The 19324-nt window shown below is 40.2% G+C and overlaps 1 protein-coding gene across 1 annotated transcript in view; it reads left to right on the forward strand.

Annotated features, from left to right (window-relative positions):
- The window catches only part of ARHGEF28 (Rho guanine nucleotide exchange factor 28), a 304572-nt gene that overhangs the window by 195220 nt on the left and 90028 nt on the right, over nt 1-19324 (forward strand). The window contains exons 10-12 of the mRNA XM_042940909.1: nt 11030-11151; nt 15411-15691; nt 18769-18976. Coding sequence (XP_042796843.1) covers nt 11030-11151; nt 15411-15691; nt 18769-18976 — 611 coding nt within the window. The remainder of the gene's footprint in view (nt 1-11029; nt 11152-15410; nt 15692-18768; nt 18977-19324) is intronic.

The raw sequence follows: 19324 nt of genomic DNA on the forward strand, positions 1-19324 counted from the left end.
ACTCTATTTTGGTAGATAGAGTTTCCCTGGATTCTCCCAGGCATGCCTTGGTGTACACGCACATCTTCGGAGTAACTTCATTTTACATTATGACCCACAGGAAATTCCTGGGCTGGGGATAATTTTAGAATGTGGATGGCTCTTTTCTGTAACCTCAAGTCCAACTCAGAAGGATGAGGCCAAGAGATTTTTCCAGGCCAAGACTAATATCAGGAAAATCCTAAGAGAAACTTAGAGGAAGAATAAGCAAGGAGATAAATGGCAGTCTAGCCCTGAAAATGTTCCTTTTCACTTAGGACGGTGAGTGTTTTTCATCCTTGTGGAACATCCGGAGACCATTGACAGAAAGGGCTACTGTAAGTTTCAGAATTTGGCAAAAGTTCTCTTTCAAGTTGGGAATCAGGGGCTAGTGTGCTGCAGTGAGAAAGGCTGTCTCATTGGGCCCCATTTGCATTCTGGTTCTGTCACTTAATAGCTTTAGCGGGTTAGTCATTCTCTTTGGGCCTCACCTTCCTTGTCTACAAAGCCAACATGATAACATCTCAGGTGGCTAGGGAGAGTTGGGCTCGCAGATGGGCCAGAACAGTCCTATGTACTCCTGCAGAAAACACTTCCAATTAATGCATTTACACGGGTATTATCTGATATGGTCGGTTTACCGATTACCTGGTATTTTGCCTGAGATTCCACAGCCGTTCTTTCACATGGGCACATTTTTAAGACACAGCCTATTTCTTCCTTTGCTTTACGTGTAAAAACGGTTACTGTTAGAACTCGAGAAAATATGGAAAGTAAAGAGTTGAAATTAAAAGCCACTTTGTTGTACTCCATTACCTAGAAGAGAGCAGCTAACATCTCCGTGCATCTTTCCAGTCTTGCTCTCAGTTACCTTGTACGTTGTTGCGTGGCTGAACAAAATGAAATCCTCTACTTACTGTTCTATGAATGTTTTCTCAGTGAGACTCAGACTGTCTTATTCCGGCAGCAGACCTACAGAGGCAGAAAGCATGGGCTCAGGAAGTGAACAAACACACGTAGGCACAAGTCATATTGTAACACATTAATGAAAGTTCCTAATGGGAAAATGCCAGACATTGCTGAAATGCCATTTTATTTAGCTCAAGTGGGATACTCAGTAAGCCCAGTTATTAAATAAAGTATTTTGAACCAGCTAGCAGAGTGCCTGCGTGGAGCTGCCGTTGACTAGTTTGGGGAAGTTATTTAAGTGGCACCACGGTTTCTTACTCTGTAAAAATGGAAATAAGAAATAGTACTGTTTCAAAGGATCGTTCTGAGGATCAAATGAGCCATTAAATGGAAATGATACAGTGCCTGGTTTAGAGAAAGCATCGTATCAGTGTTAGCTGTAATAGCAGTGTTATCTAGTATAATTACCTGTTATGGAGCAGGTGTTTAATAGATGCTGATTCTTGGAGTACCTAGTGTTTTTCTTGTCTCCATTTTAATGTTTTGGGTTTCTTTCCCCTGATCTTCCTAGTACCTTTACCTTGCAAATCTGCCTGATCGTCCATTGTTCCTTTAATAAAAGAGTGATCACCCGGTTTTTTTTTTTTTTTTAATGTTTATTTATTTTTGAGACAGAGAGAGACAGAGCATGAATGGGGGAGGATCAGAGAGAGGGAGACACAGAATCCGAAACAGGCTCCAGGCTCTGAGCTGTCAGCACAGAGCCCGACGCGGGGCCTGAACTCACTGACCGCGAGATCATGACCTGAGCCGAAGCCGGCCGCTCAACCGACTGAGCCACCCAGGCGCCCCCACCCGGTTTTTAAAATAAAGAGAAGAAAGAGGAATTCTTGGGCTGCCACTGCCCGCGGGCACGTCGGATGGTGTTGCACAGGAAGCGCCTGCCACCTGCAGTGTTCCGCACAATGGGAGAATCTGTTTTTAGCTCAGACCCCAACCAGGAAGTTGCTTGTCCTACCAGGAGAACGAAATAAAACTTCTGTCTCCAGAGTGTGATACATCAGATAGGACAAAACACAGAGGGGAACAGGCAGGAAGAGCTCAGAGAAGGAGAACAGCTTGTGGCTGTTTAGAGCCTGGTTAGGGGACCTCCTGGGGAAGTGGTCTTATAATGACTGTACTTAAAGATATTTTTAAGAGCCTGAGATGGAGGCTGAGGGACCTGGGCAGGGCCCAACAGGTAGCACGGTGGCTGGTATTCAGTAGACACTCAGTAAATGTTGGAAAAGGGAATGAAGGAATGAATGGAAAAAATAAGAAAGCAATACTCCCCTCACAACCAGGTGTAGAGCAAGAACAGCTGAGCAGCTCGCAAGAAAACTTCCAGAATCTGAGGAAATTTGTCAGGTGGGAAAGGAATAGTCTCTTAGTTGTACCTGGTACAAGGTTTCTCTTCTTAATGAAGAGTATTCACGCCTTCAGATAATATTTATTAAGTATCTCTTATGTACTTGACATAGTTCTAGGCCCTGGGGATATAGTGGAGAAAGCATTCAATGTCACTGTTCTGAGGGAGTTTACATTCTAGTAGAAGGAAACACAATATATAATAAATACATAATGTGTTAGGTGATGATTAATTGTATAAGGGAAAAGAGCAGGTGGTTGGGGGAGGTGTTGTTTTATATACCTAATGGCCTGGGAGAGCCTGTTGGATAAGATAACATTTGAGTAAAGAGCTGATGAAAGCGAGGAAGCAAAGCATCTGGTTATCTAGGGGAAGAACAATCCTGGTAGAGAGTATAGCAAGTGCAAATGGCCGGAGGCGTGGAATAGCAAGGGCAGTGTAGCTGGAGTAGAGTGATTGGTAGGCTTCAGAGAGGTTGGGTCAGTGTGGAGAAAGGGCAGATAGGATAAGTCTGATATTGTGATTTATAGTAGGAAGTACATATTTGGGCTTTCTCCTGTTTCTGGCAAAGAGTTCCTAAAACTCTTAGAATGTCCTAAGCAGTGAACGTGATAAAGACGTGACTTTTGGACCTAAGATTTGGGGGCTAGTTGCCAGGAGAACAGGCCGTGTGATTACAAGGTTGGAACTTTTAGTGCCCACCCCCCCCCAGCCCTGCCCCTGCCTCCAGGGAGGGGGAAATGGGCTGAAGATTGAGTTCAGTCACCAATGGCCAAAAAAAATTTTTTTAATGTTTATTTATTTTTGAGAGACAGAACACGTGCACGTGCGAGAGAGAGAGAGAGAGAGAGAGAGAAAGAGCGGGCGAGCTATAGAGGAGAAGAGAGAGAGGGAAACACAGAATCCAAAGCAGGCTCCAGGCTCCCAGCTGTCAGCGCAAAGCCTGACTCGGGACTCAAACTCATGAACCGCGAGATCATGACCTGAGTCAAAGTGAGAGTTTTAACTTACTGAGCCACCCACGCATCCTACCAATGGCCGAAGATTTAATCAATTTAATCAATTCAGAGAGCTTCTGGATGGAAAACAGGAAGAGGTGTCAAGATAGCATTGCACTGAGAGAACATAGAAGGTCCCCATGCCTTGCCCTATGCATCTCTTCCACGTAGCTGTTCCTGAGTTATATTCACTTCTAATAAACCAGAAGTTGAATTAGTAAAATGCTATTCTCAGGTCTTTGAACCTCTCAGGCAAATTAATCACACCTAAGGAGAGGGGCTCAAGGCAACCTCTGATTTATAGCTAGTTGGTCGGAAGTGTAGGTGACAAGCTGGACTTGCCTCCGGTTGAACCGGGGGTGGGGAGCAGTCTCCTAAGGACTGAGCTTTTAACCTGTGGATTCCGATGTTATCTCTGGGTGGAGAGTGTCAGAACTGAGTTTGATTGTAGAACGCTCCATTGGTGTCTGCGAGTTGCTTGCATGTGTGGGGATATACCTTCCTCAGACACGCCCTGCCCATGTTAAAGTGGGTCCTAGAGCCATCTTAGTAAGTAAGGCACGGTAGGTTGGAGTAAAGTTTGGCTTGTACTCAAAATGAGATGGGTAGCTACTGGAGAATTTTGCAGAGTCAAGACATGATTTGGTTTTCTTTGTAAAGAGATTGCCTTTGTATGTTGCAGAGGGCAGGTTGTCAAGGGCAGAAAAGTGGAAGCGAGGGGGCCAGTTAAGGGGACAGTGATCTTGCAATGGGCTGAGCACGAGATGGTGGTGACTCACCTTGGCAGGGCAGTGGCTGGAGGTGGAAGGAAAAAAAAGGCCGGACTGTGGATCTGTTGGGTTGTGAAAGAGAACAGTCAAGGCAACTCCAAGGAAAGGCAGAGTTGCCCTTCACTGTGAGGAGCACGTGGAGAAGGGAGAAAGTCAGGAGTTCTGTTTTGCACTCGCGGATGTTGGACAACTCTGTGGAGATGTTAAGGACATGGTTGTGATTCAGGGGAGAGGTTGGGGTCGGAGGTGAAACTATAGGAGTCATTATCATATAGTGATCTGTGAGACCATGTTGTTAGATGATCCAGGGGATGTGGGAGAGGGAGAGAGAAAGGCAGAGGGAATGTGACGATTGATCCTAGGACCCTGCAACCTGCCAAAATTTAGAAGATGAGGGAGACTGAGAAGGGAAGGTGAGAGAGAGAGAGAGAGAGAAGGTAGGTTTGTCCTGGAGGCAGAGGGGAAAAGAGCAATGAGCTGTGTCAAATGCTATCCTAGGTCACATAAGGTGAGCAGGGAGAACTGACCACTAAGTTCTGGGGGCACAGTCTCAGTGGGGTGGAGGTGCCGGGAACTGAACTCTCAAACATCCTTTACCCATCTCATGGTAGTTAGTCATTCTCAATAAATCCTTCTCTATGCATCAACTGCTGGGTTTAAAGCCCAGTTAAACGAATGGATGAGGGAAAGAAACCAACCTGCCCGGCCAATGTAAAGAGATACCGGGACCGAGAGGCCCTCTGCTGACCATGGCAGGCAAGAACTGGGCCCCCAGAGTGGGCCAAACCAGGTCAGCAGCACATTTGCAAAAGGCTGCCTTAGCCGGCCTGGTTCGTGTCTGGGGGTGGGTCTCTTACATAACCAGGCAACTGGGCCGCATTTTCCTTAAGCTGCAAGGCCCTTAGCTTAGGGAGGGAGGGTTGGATTTCATTAGAACTCAGGTTGCAGAGGCCCTGCACTGGTCCGTGCTATTAACTATTCCCTGCCCACTTGGAGGTAGTTGTAAATATCAGAAACCAGAGAGGTATTTGCAGCTGCTTTTCCCCTTTCCCCCTTACTAGCTCCCCTCCTTGTGGGTGAAATACATTTATTCACATTTGTCTCTCGTGTCACCAAACCAGAGCGTCTAGTATAGCAAAGAAGTGCTGATGCAAACTTCTGTTTCAGGGGAGTCCTTGTAGAGTTCCATAGATCACATTACAGAGCAGGGAGCATAATGGGAGACGAGAATGCTGGGGACCCACTTGGCGTTGGTGTTTATTCTCTAGGCACTCTGCAGTGAGAACCTGGCCCAAGGCCACTTGATCATGTTGGAACATCATAGTTTCTGAAATCCTTCCTTTGTTCTTGGGAAACACTGTCTCTGATTGTCTGACTTTATTCTTTGTTCTTTTATAATCTCCCCTCTTTCGTGAGCTTTCATGCTTGAGTTGCTGGAGGTAAATCATATGGAGAGTTGTTTAACTTTGTTTTTTGGTTGCCATTTTCAGGATGAACTTGGCAAAATTTCTTAACGTGAGCTAAATCTGAAGTGCGGGAGTTACAACATTTTAAAAGCTCTTCGTGTAGGAAATGGAATGTTTTGAAAATTCCAATTTCCTAGGGTTGGTTTTAAACATGTAGAGTTTAAACCAAGGTAGACATCATGTTATTAAAGAAGCAAAACTATGGTAAAGTATCAAAACCATACAACCTCATTTACTTGTATGGTAGTAGCGAGCATTTATATAGGGCTTGCTTTGTGTCAGATCGTGTCCAATCAGTTAAAATATTAAATCACTTCATCCTGATGATCATCCTAGGAGATAGGTTATCATACCTGTTTTACAGATCAGGAAATGGAGGTGTGGAGAGGTTGAGTAACTCGCCCAGGGTCACACAGCTAATACATGGTGAAGTAGGGCTTTGAATTCAAGCAGCCCAATACCTTTGCTCTTAATAAACTGGAGTACGTTGTTCTTTGCCAGGTTAAAATTTGCAGCCATTTGGATGGGCATCGAGTTTTGCTTACCTTTTATACAGTCTTTGAAGTACTGGGTTTACTACCCAGTAAAAATAAATGTTATCAACAGAACTGTAAAGTTAACTTTTTGCTAAGAAAAATGGTCTTAAAAAGAGCCTAATTTAAGACAAAGAGCTGATTTTCTTATTGCAAATTATTTCTGTATGCTAATTGAGAAAGGATCTGAAAGATATTCTTTTTGGGGCAGCAGTTTTTCTGTTAATTTACCACCAAATTGAAAGGTATGAAATGTATCTTAAATCTTGAAAAGATAAGAAAAGCTATTGTAGCTTTTTTCTTTTAATTTCTTTTATTTTTCTTTAAATGACTGAGGCAAAAAGAAATTAGCCACTTGGCTATATGTAGCTGGTGATTATTTGAAAGTATTTTTGAAGACTTTTTTTTTCCCTACTAAATCTTACTCTGGTTTGAAGCTCATTAGATATGGTGACTAGCGTTGAAGTTAATAAAGGAGAGGAGGTCTTGTAAGTGTGTCATCTTCTGGTTTGTTCTTCTGTGTTCATTTCTACATCCAATTATCCTTTGGTAGTCTTTGGCAAGTTGGGACTCTGGATGCTTTATGGAAAAAGTGTTAGGGGTCAGTCTTCTAAATTGTTGCATTGAGTGACCCAGAAAACCTACGTGGCAGATTGTGGATGAGAGATCTAGAGAGGAAACAGATTTTCCATTGTCACTACTGTCTTCTGATTTTGTATAGTTATGTTCCCTCCCCCAACCCCCACAAAGATTGATTGTCTCTGTGGAGTCATTACCTGAGTGACAGGATGATGAGCTGGTCTAGGCAGCTTTTCCAAAGTGTAGGGTAAGTTCTCCTGGGCACTGTTGGTCTTGGAGATTGGATCCCAACCTAACATGAGATGGCATTGAATCACATAATAAGGCAGGTATTTGCTTTGCATTTTTCTTTTGGTCGCTCTGCTGATTCAAGGAGAAAGTTCATTTTGCACACTGCTTCTTGACCACATTTCCAATCCTTGCTAATTTCCCTTCATCACAATGAGCGAGCGGCCCTTGCATGGTGTCAGCGTTGATGGGCAACTGTTCTGTCAGAAGGTAGTTACATGGTTTTAGTGTGTATAATTCTCTTCGGCTTTTTGTGGGGAATACTAGCTTTCTGTTTATAGTGAACATAAAGTGTTTCTTTCAGACTTCATTGTATTCAGAGTAAAAAGGTGAGTCAATCTAAAAACAAGTACTAGAGAATATAATAACACAGGTAGTAAGTAGCTATGGCAAAATTGTGAATTTGGTAGAGGAATGACACAATCTTGGGAAATACTGGTATAATATCTGCTGTAATTTTTAAAGCCTTTTTTTTAAAAATTTTTTTTTAACGTTTATTTATTTTTGAGACAGAGAGAGACAGAGCATGAATGGGGGAGGGTCAGAGAGAGAGGGAGACACAGAATCTGAAACAGGCTCCAGGCTCTGAGCCATCAGCACAGAGCCTGACGCGGGGCTTGAACTCACGAACCGCGAGATCATGACCTGAGCGGAAGTCGGCTGCTTAACCGACTGAGCCACCCAGGCGCCCCTCTGCTGTAATTTTTACAGCAGATCCCGTTTCTTGTTTGAAATTACTGGGACTAGATTGGTTTTAGGATTTAGCATTTTCAGATCTTTTTGGAATAATGCTTATATACATATGATATGACTGGCAATGCCATTCTCCAGTGTGGTAATATTTCTGCAGCAGAATGCATGAGTATTCACACCAGATAAGGTAAATAAAAACTATGCATGGCCTCATATGGATTCAGGTCAGATTTTGCACCAAATATGTCTGTGAACCAAATTGATACAGAAAAGTTTTGATTTTAAGAGCTTTCTCGATTTCAGAATTGGAGATAAGAGATTATGCACCTGTCTTTGTTAACAAGTGACATTGTTTTCTAAAACACTAGTCAAATTATGAAGAAAACAAACTAAATCCCAGTTTGGTCAAAGTAACCAAAGGAACTCGGCCATCTTTCAGTTTATTTTACTGCTTGGTTTGATCTTACACATTCTGACCTGCTGCATAGGGCCAGGTAGATTTGTTTGTTGGGGGGGGGGGGGGTGGCGGGGGGGGGGAGGTGAATGCAAGGATAACAAAAGTAGTTCTTAGTTCTGCTCATCTTTGAAGTGAGGGTCAGAGTTTTGCCAACAAAGCTCTTTCTCTTGGTAGTTCCTAACATGGCTTTTGGGTGACTGGTCAGTACATTCACTGGTACCACACAATTTGTGGTGCTGTTGCTTTTGGTTCTATGTTTTTAAGATAGAATCTATCAATTGTTTGCAACTGTTTTGTTGAATGCCTTGTTCTTAGTCTAGTTACCAATGAAGTCTTAAATTTGCCGGTGATAGAAGTGGCTAAAAAAGGGCATAACCGGCCCCCCAAATGTGATGGCAGAAATACCAGGTGCATTATGGTGTGTGGACTTAAAACATTCTAGAGCAGTTAGAGGGCATGTTGAGTTATTTATGATTGTTTTTCACACATTCTGTAAAATGACCTATAAGCAGGTATTTTCTTCAGAACACACTGAAAGTGTTTTGTCAGGTTCTTGATTTATAATCTTTGCAACATGCTTTTTTTAAAAAATTTTGTGTAATTACAATGAAAGTGTATGGTAATTGATCATGAAGATTACGCTTGTGAAGAATTTGTGGGTGTGTGTTATAGTGCTAGCTATTTAAGTAAATTGATAAAAGAAGACGTTATGGATATAAGAAAATGCGTCCCATTTACACTGTATATTTACTCAAGGAGCTTGATGAAATTTCATTTTGGCCTTCTGTGGTGAACAGGTAGGTTAAGAAATAGAATCTAAAGCTGATGCTGTTTGGCTCATACAATTGATGTATTTTTGTCACTTGCATTATGTCATCCAGCAGTTTCTAAGAAAGAACAATTTTTTATCCTAGTACATCAGCCCAACAGTTAATAATTTTTTTTTTTTTTCATTTTCTGATGCACTCTCATGGGCTTACCTGGGTTGTATGTTACGATACAGATAGGACGGGCAGGGAGATCATTGCCATTTCTGGTGAAATGGCAACACTATGCATTTTGTACCCACTCTAGAACACTTGCTGGAGTGTCAGGGAAGATGACATTTGCTATAAATAAAACTTTGAATCCACACTATTAGAGTCATTTACAGACATGGGTGTTCTATTATTAATATAGCACTAAGAGTATTAATAATATTAATATTATACCTTATGGTTAGTATCAATAATCTCACATTGAACATGCTTGAAATAGCTATTAATAACGAAATATAGTATCAGTGACAATTAATATTTGTTGACCTCTTGCTAAATGCTAGGCATGTGTTTAGTGCCTTACATGTTTGAACTCCTGTAACCCTCATACCCTATGACAGGGAAAGCACGATGAAGATCAGCTTTTATAGAAGAAGAAACTCTGTTAAGGTATTGGGACATTAAGTAATTTAACCACAGTCACAGGAAATGAAGCATTCTGGCTCCACTGTGTTGTTTTTTTTTTTTTTTTAATTTTTTTTTTTTTAAACGTTTATTTATTTTTGAGACAGAGAGAGACAGAGCATGAACAGGGGAGGGGCAGAGAGAGAGAGGGAGACACAGAATCAGAAGCAGGCTCCAGGCTCTGAGCCATCAGCCCAGAGCCCGACGCGGGGCTCGAACTCATGGACCGTGAGATCGTGACCTGAGCTGAAGTTGGATGCTTAACCGACTGAGCCACCCAGGCGCCCCTGGCTCCACTGTGTTTTATTGCCTTCAACCTTAGGTTCCCTACAAATACGGTTGTGCCGCACTCTTTGGGATTCAACCTTAAGCAACCTCATCTATTTGTAACAAAGCTGAGAACATAGAAGCAAGTGAAAACAATTCTGTAATTAAAATAGCAACACTCTCTTTAAGAGTGTGCACAGTCAGGCTGTACAGAACTACTGGACGTTGTACTATTTTAGGTCTGTTAGTAAAGGGTATGGAGCCCGGACACTGGAGTGGAATCCAGGGGTTGTAGTTCAGGCACTGATGCTTCCAAGTTATTAAGTGAGATGAATGTTAATCTGTTAGAAATTGAAAGCACGGGGCGCCTGGGTGGCTGAGTCGGTTAAGCGGCCGACTTCGGCTCAGGTCATGATCTCGCGGTCCGTGAGTTCGGGCCCCACGTCGGGCTCTGTGCTGACAGCTCAGAGCCTGGAGCCTGTTTCAGATTCTGTGTCTCCCTCTCTCTCTCTCTGCCCCTCCCCCGTTCATGCTCTGTCTTTCTCTGTCTCAAAAATAAATAAACGTTAAAAAAATTTTTTTTTAAATAAAAAAAAATTGAAAGCAAAAATCTGATGATTTTATAGAAATCTCTTTTGATTGGAAAAACAGTGCTTGAAATGGGCACATATTTCTCTATTCATGTCTTCTGCCCATCTCTTCACTGGATTATTTGTTTTTCGGGTATGGAGTTTGGTGGGTTCTTTATGGATTTTGGATACTAGCCCTTATTCCGATATGTCATTTGCAAATATCTTCTCCCATTCTGTCAGTTGCCTTTTAGTTTTTTTGATTGTTTCCTTTGCTGTGCAGAAGCTTTTTATCTTGATGAGGGCCCAATAGTTCGTTTTTGCTTTTATTCTCCTTGTCTCCGGAGACCTGTCTAGTAAGAAGTTGTTGCAGCCGAGGTCAAAGAGGTTGCTGCCTGTTTTCTCCATATTTATCTCGTACTGTTCTGTAGGCTTTAAATAACTGGGAAGGTTTGGATGTAGAATAGAAAATACATGCATGTAGATCTTAACATGTGAATGAATGTGTTTAAAAAACACAATCTGTGCTTGTTTTTGTTGTTGTTGTTTTACGGTTTGATTAAGAAGGTAAAGTTTGACTGTGAAATAAGTTCCATCTACTCTTTTCTGTCCCATTTTCATTTTTCTGCTAGATCACTCTTTTGATGTCTTCAAAAAATCCAAGCGTTCCCCAGCATTCTCTGCTGCAGGCCAGCTCTCTGACGTGCTGAATGGTGGCGATGAAGTTTATGCCAACTGTATGGTGATAGATCAGGTAAGGTGTGACTGATGTTACAAGAGGGATCTTGCTCTCTTTCCAAACGCTGAGTAACTGGGAAATATATTCAGCCTTGGTTTGCAGCTCTCAAGATTTCAGCCTGAGGGTGGCCCTGGTGATGCTCCAGTGGAGCCTCCTCATATGAGCATTTAACTTAAGTCCTCCTTTCCATTCACAGCACGCATTAACCCATCATGAAGCACTATAGAGAGGGATCGTGAGACACTGTCAAATGAGAAGAGTGTGAGAGCTCTTGTCTTACAGCCAAAATAGGAAATGACAGTTGGAAGCTTATATATATATACATATACATATACGTATACGTGTATATATATATATATATATATATATATATATATATATATATACGTATACGTATATATATATATACACACACACACACACACACATATATGTGTATATATATATGTGTATATATATATATATATATATACACATATATATACATAATATATATATTAAACATTTATTTATTTTTGAGAGGCAGAGACAGTGTGAGCAGGGGAGGGGCAGAGAAAAAGAGGTTGACACAATCTGAAGCAGGCTCCAGACTCCCAGCTGTCGGCACAGAGTCCAACATGGGGCTCAAACTGACGAACTGTGAGATCATGACCTGGGTTGAAGTCAGCTGCTTACCCAACTCAGCTACCCAGGCACCCCGGGAAACTAATATCTTCTTTACAGCTTTTCAAAGTAACAGTGTGTGTACAACCTGATTCGACAATAGTTGTATTCAAATCCAGCAAACAGTTATGAGCGAGAGCTTGAAGCTAGCCCCATACAATGTTGCCATATAAATCACTTCTTTAATCCTTACAACGCACCTATTAACATATGCTAAGGTTATATAGCTTCATTATTAAAAGAGAATGGTATCATACTCCTGGGAAGTTGGAACCCTTTAGAATGCCCCACCTATTCTCTGGCAGAGATTGGTGAGTTAGATCTCATAGAGGCATGTGGTTTGAATGATCCTCAGATTTTAATATTTATAAAAATTAATACATAGTTTTAGATCTGAAGATTACTCTGCACACTAATTTATGGACAATTTTAGGCTTTTTCAAGGGTAATTTTGACAGCATATAATTTTTGCCTTATCCACAGACTTCAAAACCTAATGTCCAGAAAAGGTGCATCATATATATGCTTATTGAGCCCCTTTTTGTTATTGTTAGCATGCATATTGCTTATAGATGTTTTCTGTGATACATACTTTTCTGTCTAGTAGGTCTCAATTTCACCCCGAGTCAGGTATTTTGTTTTTTTTTCCTTTTGTGTTAAAATCATTGTTACCTCAAATCATTGTTAAATCATAAATGGCAGAGATTGGGATGATACTCAAAATGACAGAGGAACCAATAAATCAGAATGGAAATTAGTTGTAAATAGCTGATATAGTTCTTTTTTTTTGGCATAAAGCAGCTGAGTGTCAACCCTAGTTACAGAAATCTAGGATGAAACAGAGTTTAGGACAAACAGGGAGTTCTGGGGACATTCTTTGAAGACACAGGGAAATTGGGTTTGGCGTGCTCTAGCGACATTCTGATTCTGATGGTTGTGGTATTTTCTCAGCATTTAAATGAAATACTACTTGAGTTCTTATCTTTTGGCTCTGAGCCTTAGTGAATACTGCAATATTTCCTTTTACTTCAAGTAGCTAAAACTGTACATGACTCAGTATTATGTGCAAGACCCTTGTGTTCTTGCATTAAGCATGCACAACTTCCCAAACCAAAGATGAGGTTAGGATAGAATTTTGTTTGGGAAGATCTTGAGATAAGTATTGCTTTAGTAATGTGAAGTGTGAATTTCAAGAGAACTCAAATAGCGTAATCGATAAACTGAAATGGGGCAGAGGATTGCTGGATTTGTGCAGTGAAAACAGAACTAAAACTACAAGTATGGATACAAATCACAAAGTTCACTCTGTCAGTGGGGCATAGTTATATGGTTTCTTTCACTTTTCCTACATCGATTTGAATAGCAAGGATAATATAAGAAGTCCAAATTCTGCATATTTGAAATCATTGCTATCAGTATCTGAGAAGAATCTTGTTTAATTTCCTTCATCTGCCCCAGCCTGGCACAGAAATCTAACTAGATTGTGATGAGAATCTTATTTGTGATGCTGTTTCCAGTGAATTCTCAAAGTTATCCACCTATCTGATGAGGAGATCTACATGGTAGAAACTATTTTGCAAATTACTCTGTCATATAAACTACTTTGAAAAAAATCCATTGTATTTGGACATCATTTCAAACCATAATTTAGTACAAAGAATACATGTATACTCTTTATCAAAATACCCCAAATGTTGGGGCGCCTGGGTGGCTCGGTCAGTTAAGCGTCCGACTTCGGCTCAGGTCATGATCTCACGGTCCGTGGGTTCGAGCCCCGCGTCGGGCTCTGTGCTGACAGCTCAGAGCCTGGAGCCTGTTTCAGATTCTGTGTCTCCCTCTCTCTGTGACCCTCCCCCGTTCATGCTCTGTCTCTCTCTGTCTCAAAAATAAATATAACGTTAAAAAAAAAAATTTACAAAAAAAGTTCCCCAAATGTTAATATTTTACCACATTTTAGTGTAAATATACTCTGAGCACGTGTTTGTAGATGCAAATGATGAAAATAAGTACATAAATATTAACCATTTAAGGCAAGTTGAAAATATGGTGCCCTTTTACCCCTCAGTCTTTCATAGTCTATTTCCTAAAAAACATGGTTATCCTCTTACCAAGCACCTATAGTTACTGAAATCAGGAAATCACCATTAACATAGCATTAACTGTCTACAGACCTCACTCACTTTTACAGATTGACTCAATAATGTTCTTTGTAGCAAAAGAATATTCAGTTAAATGTCTCGCATTTAGTTGTCCTTTCTCTTTAAATCTCCTATAGTTTGCAACATGTCCTTAGTCTTTGTCTTTCATGAAGTTGATAATTTTGAAGACTACAGACCAGGAATGTCCTTCAGTTTTGGTTTCTCTGATAATTCCTCACAGCTGGGTTCAGGCTACGTGTGGTTGGCAGGAATATTAAAGAAAGCGTGTTGTGTTCTTCTCAGTGCATTGTATCAGGAGGCACATGACACTAATTTATCCCATTACTGGTGATGTTATCTTTGATTTGCCAAGTTTGTTTTCAGTAAAATTACTCTCTCCTTTTAAAATATTAAGCGTCTTGCAGGGAGAGAGTTTGAGTCTGTACATCTCCTGTTACTTAACAAACTCTGAACTGCTGGTTTGAGCATTCCTTGATTATTGTTTTTGCCGTAGTGAATTATTATGATGATGAAGATTTAGGACTCCACCTTTCCTCCTTTTACTTCATTCCCCCTGTACTACCCTGTCACCAGTTTCACCCTCTTTCTTATTACTGTTTTGTCACCTGGAAGTAACTCCTTTGATTACTGCCACCTCAGATCACTGATGCTTTTAAGCCCCTTCCTTAGAACAAGGGCTTTGATCAACCAGGATTTTTTTTTTTTTTTTCTCATATGTGTAGGTTGCCCTTTCTTTTTCCAGTGATGGTTTTAGGTCAGTCTTAGGCCCTCCACTATCTCCCTGTTTACTCTGCCATGAAGAATTTTCCAGACAGCTTTCATTTTCTGCACAGGCTTATGGCAGGAGTCTAGTAGGTTGTTTGCTGAAATTTGGCATTAGCATTATTTTTTACTGATAATTTGAAGTTTGGGGCATTTTATGTCTTTTAGTTAAGTCCCTGCATCTTGTGTAGTTTTATTCTTATTTTAGTTTGTAATTTGTTTTGTTTTTTTGAGACTAGGATTTATGTGACCACCACTACCTTGGTTATCCAGATTCCAGGGACCTAAATCCTAAATTTTCTAAGGTTTAAGACATTTTGGTGAAAATAAAATAGACACAGTATATAACCATTATGTCATTTCCTACTCTTTAATTTTGGCTCAAGTATTTAAAATACATCCCTTTTTTTTGAGTCAGTGGCTCATAAAATGTTAAAAGCATAGTCCATTTTGGGTTTTGTAGTAAAGAACAACTTTATAAAGCACTCAGGTGGTCTTCTTCCTTTTGTGAATTATGGGATAGCACCCAAGTGAACAAAAACACCATGAAAGAATTTCTCCTTACATAAAATGAGAACAAACAAAACAAGGTAAATAAGGTGGAAGGTTGTTAAATTGGGGAAACTTTATTCTCTGTTCCGCCAGTCTTTCCTACTTTTGCTCCGCAAATATTTTTCTTTCAACTACTAGGTTGGCGATTTGGATATTAACTACATTAACATAGAAGGTATCACTACAAACACCTGCCCTGAATCGATGGGTTCTACTCTGGGACCTCAGAGCTGCAAGCATATCCTTGCTGCGGAAACCAGCCATGGAAAATACCCGCTAAGTGAGAAGAAGGAAGTGGCCTCAAGTACTGAAGCTCGGCAGTCCTTCGCATCACCATCAGGTTCATATGCTTCCGATTTTAATCTTTCTTTTGGTCTTCATGGATTTGAAAAGGAACAAAGTCACCTAAAGAAAAGAAGGTAAGGGGAAAAAAAGTTAAGATACTATATTCTAAAGGAAAAGTGTAGAATATCAAAAAACTTTGTAGCTCAACTTGTGAAATTATATTTTAGTAGATTTTATTGTCCCATCCACTTTGATCTCTACATCAAAATATTACCCCCTTTTACATACCTATATTCCTTGCCTTAAAAGTAAGACACTTATGAAAATGGACAAAAAAATAATAGAGGAAAAGCACAATGAGATAGCATTCTACATTACTTGATAGGCAAAAATTTTTAAAGTGTAACAATACCACATTTTGTTGAAAATGTATACAGTGGAAATCCCAAATACAGTTGATAGGAGTGAAAATTGCATTGTAACTTTGGAAAATAATTTGGCATTATCTAGTAAAGACATTCTATCTCTTGTAGAAAATGTAGGAATGAGGAGAAAGGGCTTGCAATCCCCCAGAAAGCCCCATTTTGGCTCTGGGATGGCTGTGGGACCCTTCTTTGAGTGGGTGCCAGGTTAGGAGTGTGTAACAAGATTGATGATGAGCTCAAAGTGAAACGCACCTCACTCATTAAAAAGTCAATAACAAGCTGAGAGGCTGGCAACTTCTCATGAAGGAGAAATTTGAGGGCACACAATAAAAACTGGGGTTAACACAGGGACCTGAATCCTAAATTTTCTAAGGTTTAAGACAATTTGGTGAAAATTAAATAGACCCAGCATATAACCATTATGTTACTGAAACTTAACTGTTTTGAGAAGCTACAAGGGGAAAGTAAGCAATGCAACATTTATTTTAAAATGCCCAACAGCAACAAAAAAAAGATGAATGAAGTTTCATTCTAAAACTTGCCTTTTTTGTTTTACCACCATCCACAGTAAGAAATACTTTTCACACCATGACCCCACGCCACAAACATACACAAAAACATTAAAGAAATGTCCTATGAAATAACATGTGGAATGTATTCTGTTATTTTCTATTATATACTATTTTAAAAGAAAATTTGGGTCACAACCTACAATATATTTCATATTTCACTAATGGGATTTTTAAAAATAGCCTTATAAAACATTGATCGAGAGGTGATCCCGAAGAATATTGTTCGTGAGGGGCGCCTGGGTAGCTCAGTCGGTTAAGGGACTTTTGCTCAGATAATGATCTCATGGTTCATGAGTTCGAGCCCCCATCGGGCTCTGTGCTGACAGCTCAGAGCCTGGAGCCTGCTTCAGATTCTGGGCCACCCTTTCTCTCTGCCCCTTCCCTATTCACACTCTGTCTCTCTCTCACACAAAAATAAATAAACACTAAAAAATTTTTTATAAAAAAAAAGAATATTGTTCATGATACCAAATATCTTAGCTTAACAGTTTAATGAAGAAAAATAGTAGCCCAATTGAAATTAGTAGAAAAAGGAATGTTTTAATGTATAGCATGCAAAATAAGATAATAATCACTGATAGTTGTAGCTTATACTCACAGCAATGGAGAAATGTTGTATGTAACTGGAAACGCTTATGTTAAATTACGATAGGATTGCAGGCAGCCAACCATTTGAACTTAATGTTTATTAATACAGAGATCACAAGTTAAAAGCAAATAGAGGGGGACAAGACATTAGACCTTTATCCCCTAAGGTCTCTGTCTACTCTCTGACTACCATTGAATTAAGGAAACTACATAGCACCTTAATATATCTATAATTACATTGTAGTAACATTCAGAGCACAAGTATTTGCCAGAAAGTGGTTCTTCACACCAAGCCTTAGTTTTTGTTTTTTGTTTTTTGTTTTTTTGTTTTTTTTATGAGAAATCACTTTTTGGACTTCAACATTTGCACTGAATTACAGTGTGAAGTCCACCCCCGGTGTGTTCTGTGCTCAATGCCAAGGTGAAATCCCTCCATGGGTTCTGAAAGGAGAAAACCCCACTTTGGAACAGCTCACTGATGCCACTTGTGGCTTTCATTTCTATGTAAGTGTCAAAATTGATCACGTTGGTATTCAGTGGCCATTAAGTAGCCTATGGATTTTTAAGAAAAAGAACCAACATGGACTAATTCAAAGTTTCATATTCTGCTTCATATTTCATAAGCGAGATGGTTTTATTGTGTTGTCATTAACATTTTAACTCCAGTACTGCAACAATGAAAGAAAAACACATTTGAAAATGCATTGAGCATTAACATGCCTATAGAAGCACTTGGCTTCAAAGTTTGAGCGGTTTAAAATGTAAATATTATGGAATGAGCCAGGAATATGGAAGGTCACATTCTTTCCTTTTAATTTTATGGTTATTAGAGTGAAAATAGGAAAGAAAAGCAGTAGGTTAGCAGAATTATTACCTGCTTCTGAGGGGGAATTCTCACCTAAAATCTCTAAAAATGATGATCTAACGTGACGCATTTGGGACCCCACTTGATTCATGTTGACTCCTGTCTTTTTTTTTTTTTTCTTTGTCAAATTTTTATTTTAATTCTAGTTAGTTAATACACAGTGCAGTATTGTTTCAGGAGAACTGAGTGATTGACCACTTGGATATAATAGCCAGTGCTCATCATGACAAGTGCCCCTGTTAATGCCCATCACCCATCTAGCCCACCCCCATCCACCTCCCTCTTATTGTTAAGAGTCTCTCATATTGACTCTTTTCTCGACAACAGTCAGTTCTGAGGCGTGAACTGCAGTCTGTCCCTGATTGTCCCCGAGCTTTCCAGCCCCATGCTGCCTATTCCCCACAGGCCTCCCAAAGAGCCCAGTGGTTTTGTTTCATCCACAGTTTTAGTATTTGAAGGATACGTAAGGCCAGTAATAATTAGATTTATGAAATAAGTAAGGCAGAACCAACTTAGAGCAGGTTTTGTTAAAGTACTTGAAATGGCGTTTGTTAGGTAGCAATGTTCATTTGGGGAAACATAAAATTTAGTTTGAGAAGAAGAGATTTCGGGGGGAGAAAAAAATTATACGTTTTGTTAGAAACAAAATGAGTCTGCATTGCATCTTCGGCCAAGGAGAATTTGAATTGAGAGAAACAGAAACCAGTGACTGTGTCGGTCAGTCTGTAGGCTTACGTGATGTTTACTTACTTGTGCTTTAGTTCCAGCCTCGATGCCCTGGATGCCGACAGTGAAGGGGAGGGGCATTCTGAACATTCACACGTTTGCTACACTCCAGTGTCTCAGAGTTCCTCAAGAACCGGGATCCCTAGTGGGGATGAATTGGACTCTTTTGAGACCACCCCTGAACCAGATTTTAGTATCTCCAGGACCGAGTCCCTTTCTTTATCAAGTAACCTGCAGTTGAAGGTATTCTTAATGCTATTAATTTGGTTTATTGTTAGCACGGAAGCCATGTTCTCTAAAGCAGTCCATCTCTATGTGAAGGACAGGTTATGTTTCATTCGCCTGTGTGAACAATTTTTTTTGTTTGTTTGTTTCTTTTTGGAGACTCAGGAGCTGTGTGACTGAGTCTGTCTTTTTAATCTCTCCCACTCCATTTCATTCGTATAGTACTTCAAATGACTGATTTATATTAAATTAATTTGCCATCAGTACATATAATCTTCCACATCCTTGGAAAACTTTACTGCCTCATACAATGATTTATGCCACCGTTCCTTAAGCAAAGGGAGAAAAACTGGCAAGAGGAAGTGG

This window comes from Panthera leo, chromosome A1, assembly GCF_018350215.1.
Source record: "Panthera leo isolate Ple1 chromosome A1, P.leo_Ple1_pat1.1, whole genome shotgun sequence".
Lineage (NCBI taxonomy): Eukaryota > Metazoa > Chordata > Mammalia > Carnivora > Felidae > Panthera > Panthera leo.